Genomic DNA, 10,993 nt, shown 5'->3' on the forward strand with positions numbered 1-10,993 from the left:
CATGTAAGTGAAAAATCCTTACACTATGACTCAAACACCAGTCAAAAAAAAATAAAATAAAATAAAAATAAAATAAAAAAGCAGTCTAACAGTTATAAGTGATTTCTGTGAGCCATTCATTCCCTTAGTCGATCACTCAATTAGTCAATCTGTCAGTAAGTTGGTTAAACCTTACCCCCTGTATTCCATACACCTGTTTTGACGTAGCACATCCCGAGACAGTCCTTCATGGGTACCTTGGAGGCATCTACCCACCCCTCGGCTGGACAGGCGAAATTAGGGGTCACAGAGTTCCCACTGTTACACACAAAACATCTCAGGCCGGACGCTGTCAGCACGAATGGGGAACATTTATTTACTTCTTTACTTGATCGTTATGTAACGTCATAATCAAGACTGTTTCACTTATAAGATGTTGGTGAACTTTGTATGGGTGTTATATGTAGATAACCGGGACGCTCGTAGAAAACCACTGACTGTTGGCAAATTACTGACGATCTTTACCACATGTGACAAACAGATGCACGCCGAACGCTGAACTTGTGACTGCGTGGTCATACTTATGACATGCACAGCTCCAAAACATTTTTCTCTCATTTTTCAGAAATTAGAAAAACTACAAACACAAACGTATCGATCAGTTCCAAGTCAATCAAATCATTGCCAAAAGAGTTTTACAATCTACTACATCCTTAGCAGCGCTTGATCGTTAATTAAAAGCAGCATTTCTAACGTCTAATCTTAATCTGACCTAGTGAGCAAATTAATATTGTGGAAACTTTCATATTTTGGCAAAACTGTAGAGCTTTAAACTTAGCCCACAGGTTCAACTCTAGGCCCTGGAGCCTTTGCTTGGCTATCTTCTGAAATTACCAGTACTGCTGTATTTACACGTAAGTTGTATTCAGCATAAAGCGAATATTTAACATACAGATTTCTTAACTACTTCGAAAAATGACAAAATTATTAGGTACTCCCTGAAAGCAATCGCGTACAAAACATACACACGATTTGTACCTCAGGTACAAATTGATTGCAATAAATTTGTACAGGCATATTAAAGTGTACATTGCAGAAAACATTTGTATATGTTTATACATCTTAAATGCGACCAAATTGTGTAACTGCGAGTGTACATCTTGTTTACATGGTGAGCTACATTAAAAAACATGTACACAGAGCAGTACACACTGTCTTTATGACAGTATTAATTAAAAACAAATAAATTATCTGACTTCTGAACTTTAACATACCTGGGAAAACTGTGATCATGAGAAACAAAACAGCAGTTTTGAGAAGAAACTCCATTTTCTTGCCGAGCAATCTACTATTCGGGTATTATTTCTCCAAATGCGATGTGTTACGGCTGCTGTTCCCCGCATAAAGCCGTACTGAAAATATGTCCCGCTTACCAGGATGTTCTCTATAAGCTTGTACCGATTTACTTCAAGGAAAAAAATTTCTTCATAAATACAAAAAGTAAATCGCAATTCAAAATAGCCTTGGATTCCCTTTTTAGTTCAGCTGGCAACTATATATTATCATTCGTTTTCAGATTGCTACCGAGATGTTTCACAATCGGTAATCCCAGGGACAGCCCGTCCTCTGATTCTCTCTGCAATATTTATTTCCCACAAATATAGTCCCCTATGCGAATTTCCTTGCAGGTGAATGTGTCTTCTTGCTCCACAGTGCTCACTCCAAAAAAAAAAATAAATAAATAAACCGTTCACTCCAAAGAAAACCAATTCTCTTATTGCTTTTTTCAACTAGAATTTTACGTCGTTACTTCGCGTAAAGTAGTCCCTCTGGTGCAAAACGGAGGCAGAGATCTATGCATTGAGGCATGCCCTGTTTGAGTGTGAGTTTGGTGTCAATGTTGTGCATGTCAATAACCACGTCGTGTATGCCAACAAGCGAAACCTTAACTGTAAACAGCGGCAACAAACAATTCTTTGTATGGAATTTTCAAGTATTACAGATACTTTAGAATGTTTGTAGCTCAGAATCCCTAACCCGATACAGGAGCCAGGCAATATAGCAGCTTCGTCAAAAACGACGAAATAAGTCCATTACTGTAACAAATGACTTCGAGTAATTAAAATCATCAGTTACATAAGAATCTCCGAGGCTTGGGCCCAGTTTCACAAAGATGTCGTACCTCTACGATAATCGCACATATAGGACAATGGTACGGTAATAGTGACGTACAAAATATCGTACGACAAATGTATGATAAAAACATGTCGTGCGCCGCGTTGTGAAACTGTCTCTTGGTCCCTTTGTATTCTTTTGTTGTTATTGTATGTTAAATGTGATGATGGCATAGTATTTTGAGCAATTCTAAATCAGTGACGTCTAATAAACTGCAATTAACATCACTGCAATGGGCTTTTCTGATTCTGATTATACCGAGGTGCTATGGGCGTGTAAATTGCTTCTATTAGCATTTATGCATTTAAATGAACAGTTAAAATAAAATGCAAAATGAGTTAAATTGACAAGAGGCCGTACTTCACCGGTTACGTGTGCTCATTTGCTAGCTATCACACTGTCGTCGCTGCTCTGGTTTTCTCTGTATGCTGTTCGCCTTAATTATACATATTGTATTAGGCTATACAATGTAATCAAAAAATGTGGAAACATCGAAGCTAATATTACTACACAAAATAAAAGCAACGGTATTTAGTTCGAATCTCAGGTAACTGTTCTGTCTAACTGGTCAAAATATACCTCTCAGTTAGCTCATGCTGGCTTCCTCTTCGGCAGTAAGTGGGAAGGTCTGCCAGCAAACTGCGGATGGTCGTGGCTTTCCCCCGGGCTTGTTCCCGGTTTCCACCCACCATAATGCTGGCTGCCGTCGTATAAGTGAAATATTCTTGAGTACGGCGTAAAACACCGATCAAATAGATAAATAAATACAAGGAGAAGTGGTCAACAGTTTTCATTGATGTAGGAAAGACGCAAGGTATGTTCTAGGCGACTAAGTGAAATCAGCAATGAAATCATGTACTATGCTAGAATATCAGTTGTCGATAATAAAATGTGTATCTCAGCTTCGCTTTGGTTACAAGTGTTTAAGTATCCAAGGTAGCGATCTAATTTAACACGATCAACACAGCCCCTATCCCCGGGTTAAGCGGAATTAGACTCAATCTTGAAGCAGAGCGTCAGAGATTCTGGACGCCCTGTGCATATTTACTTACAAGAGAATTTCACTCACTGTAAAACTTAAGAAACTTGGAGTGAAGACGTTGATGGAATAACCTGGACATACTAGTTTTGGCAGCAATAACAGCAATAACTAAAATGACGTTGACTGAAATCAACACGCAGGATTTGATTTATTTATTTATTTGATTGGTGTTGTACGCCGTACTCAAGAATATTTCACTTATACGATGGCGGCCAGCATTATGGTGGGTGGAAACCGGGCACAGCCCGGGGGAAACCCACGACCATCCGCAGGTTGCTGGCAGACCTTCCCACTTACGGCCGGAGAGGAAGCCAGCATGAGCTGGACTTGAACTCACAGCGACCGCATTGGTGAGAGGCTCCTGGGTCATTACGCTGCGCTAGCACGCTAACCGACTGATCCACGGAGGCCCCACGAAGGATTTGACAAATGCTACAAGGCGAGATATGTACATACCATATGCAGGGCTCTTCGGCATATTGCTGTCCAAGTAAGAATAATTTACAATGTCAAAACGAAAACTATCCCTCATGGCGTAAAGTGTGCGAGAAAGGAAACCGTTTTGGTCTTTGTACAAATATAGATCCAGATAAGATGTACCATCTGGATAGTCTATGATTTCTTTTAAGGCCACGCCGTTGCTATAATGCGGAATCACTACGGTACTACAAGCTTTAACAATCATCCCGGGTAGTCATGAATGTATTGAACAGTTCAAAACACCCAGGAGCGACCTGCGGTGCATCCCGGTTCACCTGGTTTGTCAAGTATAATATTTATTCATTTGATTAGTGTATTGCGCTGTATTGAAGAATATTTCACTTTTGCGACGGTGGCCAGCTTTTTGGAGGTAGAAAACCGGACAGAGCCTGGGGGAAACCCACAACCATCCGCAGGTTTCTGGCAGCCTTCTCACGTACATCCGGAGAGGAAGCCAGCATGAACTGGGCTTGAACTCACAGCGACCGCATTTATGAGAGGCTCCTGGGTCATTGTTCAGCTCTGGCACGATAACCGCCTCGGCCACCAAGGTTTGTATTAAAGCAAATTCTTAAAATATAAATAAAACTACTTTCCGCGGCAATGTTTAGTAGTCTTTTATCTTAAATATATTTCATGCACTATCTATGAACTGACCAAAGTCCTTCACGTCTGGGCACTTGTCCACACAATACCGCGTGGTATGAAAGTTTTGAGTCGAAAAATATTTATCGTCTAACCTGGTGTTTTCAATATGACGTTCTAGTGAAATAACAAAGTAAATACATGTATGGTTACTTATTTTTTTATTTGAGGAGGAGTTTTAAGGAGTTTGGCTGCGGCTTTCTCTCTGGGGGTATGCGTGAAAGTCTGCCAGCAACATCCGGATAATACAGTTTTCTTCCGGGCGTGGACCGGTTTCCTCCCACAACTACGCTAGCCGCCGTCGCAAACGTGGAATATTCTTCAGCAGGTCGTAAATGAATAAATCGCCAGCCTTAATCAGTGATACTGATACCTAACATTGTTGAAATGAACAGCGTCATTTTTTTCGATTTTCAATGTGTTAGGTAGGTTTGGATGTGAACCTGCGAAACTTTTCCCTTTCAACCTTTTATTGTTTTTAAGTGGCATTAAGTTGGCATTGGTTATAATAATGTGACAAATTTACATTGGATTTATAACTCTTAAATTCATTCTGCACGACGTTTCGGTGTAGTTCCTGACACCCTCTACAGCTCAGTGGTATAAAACAAACATGTTTCTATACGTACGAGACCAAATATCACGAACAGGAAATCTTTCTTCGACAAAACAAAGAAAAAAGAAAAACAGTTTATTTGTCTATGTTACATAATACAAACCACAAGACTGAGTATTGCTAAATACAAACTCAAGGCCATCACCTGCTATTAGAAGCGGTTGTCGCGTCATTCTGTCACGTCAGATGAGCATTTTAACGTAGTAATCTGGGAAGAATTACGTCAGACATCCAGTCTGTTACGTAATACTAAAAGTCCAGCGATGGCAGTAATGCGTCATGCAAAATTAGCCTGTTTTATCTAGCACATTTGGGCATATAAAATAATTTCTGTAGTCCAGCGGAGGTCATTGTCCGTTTATTTTAAATCAACATTCTGACAGCTAATTAATTACACGTTCCGGTCCTTAAAAGAGAACACTTGAATCGTTAATCAATATAGCATCACTAAATGTGGCTATTTTCCCCACCTCTCTGCCCTTCTTTGATTTATTTTATATCACTTTTATCTTATTCCAAGCCCCACTTCAGGCCCCACTTCTATCACCCATGCCGGATTCTCTGCATAGTGTACTGGCCATAAATGTTTAATTATTTACATGTTTTCTGACTTTATAAATATGAAAAGATTTAAGTGCTAAGTTAAGCTGTTACTAAATCTGTAGGAAAGCGAAAAACATTAAGGCAGGATGACAACAAATCTAGTGCGATTATAAATCCAAGAAAAACAGTGATGAAAAACAAAACAAGCATTTACATGACTCTATGAATCCGTGAAAACGAAAATGTCAATGAAAAATTATCACGATCTTTTCTCATTTTTTTTTCACGGCAAAGCCAAAGGTTCTTGGTAGGAGGGTTCCTCAGTCTCTTGTTGTTGTTGTTCTGGCTGTCGGTCATGGCCGTGGTGGGCGTGGCGAGTGTAATGGTTGTCCTCTGGAACTTCCATCTGACTCTTCTCCTCCCCCTGCCCAGGGTTCTCCTTTGCCTCGGGTTCAATATACGGTCGTTCTTCCCAGGTTTGAAGAGGTTCTTCATAAGAAGCTTTCTCCTGGTTCTCGAGCGATTCGGGAGATCTTTCCATTGATGATTCCACGTGTGGTTCTTCTAGCGATTCGGACTGGCTGCCGTGCGGAAGGTTGTCGCCCTGCTCGCCTGGTTGTTTCCTGACAGGAGGCGCTATTTCCACTTCCGGTCTGGCCGTATTCTCCCTGACTGGTTCGGTCTCTTCCTCAGACCAAGGTTCTAAAGGCTTCTCTGGGGATAAGATGGCTTCTTCTTTATCCATCGGTATCAAGCCGGTGGTACCGTCTCCGTACTGAGTCATATCGTCAACGTTACAGAAACTTTCAGAGCAGAAGCACCACCAGTTCTTATTGGATACTTTAACACAGCCGTCTTTAGGTAAAGGTCGACTGAGGAAGAATCCAATGCCAGCACTGCATCCTCGTTGGACAACTGAAAGAATATTATATTGAGTTTAATGAAATTCCACCACCGCTTTTCGTTCCTGCATCATGGAAAAAGGTAAATTGACAAGAGGCCATATTTCACAGGTTACATGTGTCCATTTGCCAACTATCACACCCGTGCCTGCCTGTTTTTACTCCCTGTTGTTTTTTATGTTGTCCAACCAGACGCTTTAGGCCATTGACTTCTTTCTTTATTTTTCGAAGTAATAATTGATTAATTCGATACGATTTAGGTAAAACGCCGTACTGACAAAGCGTTTAGTTTATTGGCCAAATCAAATGGAAGCCACCTTAATTCTATCGCAATTAAGGTGGTTTCTGTCGGAATTAAGGTGATACCTGATAAATCTACTGAAGAGAAACTACAGTAGAACCAACGATTCCCAGCTTGGACAACGCGACTTCATTTTTCCAACAGAAAACTTATTCCCCATAGATAGGGAGGGACCTTGAAGTTTTCGACTGGTATTTATTCATTTATTTATTTGATTGCTGGAACTATAAACCTGCCATATCAAAATGTAAATAGGCCTAGACACCAGTCAAAACTGTTAGCTAAATATCTAATATTTAAAATAAAGCATGGTGAATATTTTTCTGCTTATAATATTAAAAAATAATATCTTAAAAACGAGTATGAACGTTATAATATAACATCTGAATCCCTCCCTGTGGCAGATCCACATGGCGTACTCACTGCAGTATGCTGCTCATTAGAATAGTTTTATGTGTGGAGGAAACCATCGTGTGTCATACCGGTGGAATGCAAGTGTCTCTCCGTGTATAAAGACCATGCCCTTCTTTTCACTGTACAGCACGTATTGCCACCTCGATCCCCAAAACAGTGAAAGTGCGAGAAACGGGAAGATTACATGCCCGAGGCTAAAGGCTTACAGACTAAAATTAAGCGTTTTGTTTTTAAACACATTTCCCACATATGTTGATCTTGTCATCCGTTTAACAGCATACGAAAACGACCGTTAAACTGTTTCATCACAGATTTGGCGAAATTTTATTATTATTAAATGTTTAAGCCTCTGAAAGTTTATTTCAATGTGTTTTTACGCCGTACTCAAGAAAATTTCACTTATATGACGGCGAACAACATATAGTGAAGGGAAACCGGGCACAGCCCGGGGAAAACCCACTACCATTTTCAGGTTGCTGGTAGACCTCCCCACGTAATAGTTACGATGCATAATCTGACATTCGTTAGACGTTTAAATAAAGAAGCAGATTTAAAGAAAATACTTACTGCCAGGTTTCTCAGGAATGGTACGACTGAAGCATCTCTCTGAACATCGGACCGTCGTCAGCAACTCTCTTTTCAGGTTACCGTTAGGTGGGCAAATGACGCCGCCAAAACCAGTTCCGCCACTGTTACAGTCGAAACAACGAACCGGAGATTGGGAATATACTGTCATGAATTACCAAAAAATGCTTATTAAAAACATGCAAATGCAATATCGTGTGAGAAAGTTTACCAGTTACTTTGCCAAAGGCCGGTGGTTTAATTGAGATGCTCTGGTTTCTACCCCACCGACGCTGACACATAATCTATCCACGCTTTATTGCTATTACGATATTGCGTATAGAAAACGCCATTGAAAGTATTCAAAGAGAAAAAGAAAAAAAACTGGTGATTGTTCATTCGTAAGTGGCAAGACAATCCATCTGCACATTGTTGAACATCCAGCAGTGTTACTTTCGTTTTTCTCAGTTCATTATAAGCACAACATTGTTAACTGACTGTAAAGTCAGTTTGTCTTAATGAATGTCATGATGCAGAGAATATTTCCAAAATCATTTTCGTTCAAAATTTGAACTTTTTAACTTTTATACTGTGAATTATTTTGATTTTTATATTATATGAAAAACCCAAACAAACTGAAAATCAGTTGGCATCAGGAAAAGTATAAAAAATACTTGAGAAACATTTTTACTCCCGTGATTTTTTGCATTTAATTCAATTTATTTAAAGAATAATGGAAACTGTCAACCGGATACATTACTACACATTTTTCTCAAAGTCCTGATTGCACAAAATACGATCAATCAAATTAATCGCTTATTAATTTATTATTATTATTATTATTATTGGGCGGTTATTACTGGTAATAAGTTAGCTGTCGGACTAGTATACTCTTTTATAGATATGGTAGACTGTGAAAAGGTTAGAATTACCACTGATTCCCTTGTAGTGATACGCCTATCGCTGACTTATTTAGATGATCAAAGAGGTATATTGTTGACATTGCGATCATTTTTGTTGCAGCAGTTATATTTTTTTCTCGAACTTTGGCAAATCGTCCATGGATTTAAGTACAGTCTATGATAAGGTTGACAGCTTGGATATACTTACCTAGTGTGGCTCCAGACCAAATTGTGAAGACGAGGAACGTTACCGGAGACATGACGAAATGTTCAGCCTTTTGCGAGGAGATGGAGTAAGATTTAAAACCTGGTCCGTTCTTGGACAAAGTTATGTTTTTCTAATTCCCAGACGGTAGTCTCGCCCGACTAGGACCCAGTGGGGTAAACGTGCTAATTACCTGTTATTTTGTTGGGTAGAAAAATAGTCCCAGGTGAAAACGCCTGAGTTGAAGCACGTACTTTCGCACGCACGAATGTACGCAAGGTAGTAGGGCTGTTTGAAGTACGCTGTTGGCGATACCAGAAAACAGAAACACAGCGAAAAAAATGTGTATCATTTAATTAGGCGACGTACAACACGCAAATATACCCTGGCATGGAAAGTTCTGTTTGAAGTTACGGATCCAAATATCACGTGACCGGCCAACGTGAACAGACGCGGAAAGCGGCGCTTCCGGCATGGGTTTTAAGAAAACAGTACAGTTATCTAATGTTGACGCGCCGTGCGCTGGTAAACAGCTTAGATAAAGTTGTTTTCACCTCTTCATCACTCTCTGGTAAATAGCCCACACTACAGCGTAAAGGATACGTCTCAGTCTTTTCCCTTCAGTGTCGAAGGGTTGCTGATGAAGTGTCAATGTCGTAAAATGCTGTCGCTAGCGGATTCACAAAGAAACGAAGGTTTGATGAATCGTTAAAGGATTTCTGACATCTACAGATTCTGTGGATAGTAAAAGTAAATCCAGTTGGCAGAAACGCTAAAGGGTCTGTGTATAGTGAACGTTTTAATCAAAGACTTTTTTCATCTACACAATCGCGATAAAAGCAGCCATTTATTTCATCGCCAAAGCAATATGCCCAGCTCAGATTTTACGCATGCGTGTCTTGAGGTTTATCCAACTCTATGTGCCCTAGATTTTACGTCAGAATTACATGTACGTCAAAACTGAAGTATTTATTAAGTATTTTGAGTCCTTAAACTTGGACGTTTTCGCGAAAGCTGGACATTTTATGCGAATTTGTTCCAGAGAGTGGGGAATTTGCGCAAATGAATGGTTGCTGTGGAAATTTGTTTCTGAAAATGTGTCTCTGAAAACTCAATTTTAGAGTAATCATACTTTGGTCTTTCGAAATTGGTATTTCAAAACTGGTCTGTGGAAACTGGTCTTAGCGCATTAGTCTTACGATTTCTGGCCATTGGCATCCTGTCCAGCTGACGGATTGTTTATAAAAATGTCAGAATTGGGACCAGATGTACTTGAAGCGTCACCATGCATGCATGAACCGAGTCTCCTCTGTGAAAAAAGAGACAGCCACATATTTCAAAGGTCACAATGTTAAGGCAAAGAGACCAGTCATGACTCTACCCCTAATTTAGTCTACGCGTACATATATTTCATCTGTTAGTGAGCTCTGTGGTAGAGTGAGTATGTGAGTGCTTATGATGACGAAGAAATCCTTAGAATGCATGTTATGTGCTCTTTTATCTAGCGCTGCTTCACTGAGACGCCTTGCCGAAGGCAAGTAAGCCGTTCCGCCCGAGCCATTATACTGATATGGGTCAACCAGTAGTTGCTCTATCCCCTTCATGCTGAACGCCAAGCGAAGAAGCTGCAACTTCCTCTTTTAAAGTCTTAGGTGTGACTCGACCCAGGATTGACCCTGGATTTAGCGCTCCCGATAGAGACGCTCTACCAACTGTGCTATCGGGGCCGGTCTCTGTGAAAGCAAGGCAGGATAAAAAGGTCTCTGATAGTTGGCTTATGTGTGTTTATTCATTTGGTTGTTTGCTTAACCCCATGCTTAAGAATTTGTCACTAACACGATAGTGATCATTTACTCTAAGATTGGAAGAAAGGAAGCGACCAGTGCAAACCAAGAACATTTGGCAAGTTACTGACTAACATGTCGAATATAGAGTGAGTGAGTGTGTGCTTGGGGTTTAACGTCGTACTTAACAATTTTTCAGTCATATGACGACGAAGAAATCCTTAGAGTGCATGTAATGCGCCTCCTTCTTGCAGGTCGAATTTCCACCGCTCTTTTATCTAGTGCTGCTTTACTGAGACGCCTTACTTCCTCTTTTAGGGTCTTAGGTGTGACTCGACCCGGGATTGACCCTGGATCTACTGCTCCCGAAGCGGAGCTCTGTGGAATACAGATGTGCACATCATATTGTTGGAAGACACGAAAACAAGTGGTGTTCAGTGA

General features: G+C 40.3%; 1 protein-coding gene across 1 annotated transcript; it reads right to left on the reverse strand.

Annotated features, from left to right (window-relative positions):
* Window positions 1-5,024: 5,024 nt before the first annotated feature.
* Window positions 5,025-8,876, reverse strand: LOC135480781 (uncharacterized). Its single transcript, XM_064760705.1, has 3 exons — window positions 8,772-8,876; window positions 7,665-7,826; window positions 5,025-6,395 (listed from the first exon to the last, which is right to left on the reverse strand). Exons 1-3 carry the CDS (start codon window positions 8,821-8,823, stop codon window positions 5,764-5,766), a joined length of 846 nt encoding a protein of 281 aa, XP_064616775.1. The 5' UTR covers window positions 8,824-8,876; the 3' UTR covers window positions 5,025-5,763.
* Window positions 8,877-10,993: the final 2,117 nt, after the last annotated feature.

Source organism: Liolophura sinensis, chromosome 13, assembly GCF_032854445.1.
Source record: "Liolophura sinensis isolate JHLJ2023 chromosome 13, CUHK_Ljap_v2, whole genome shotgun sequence".
Taxonomy (NCBI): Eukaryota; Metazoa; Mollusca; class Polyplacophora; order Chitonida; family Chitonidae; genus Liolophura; species Liolophura sinensis.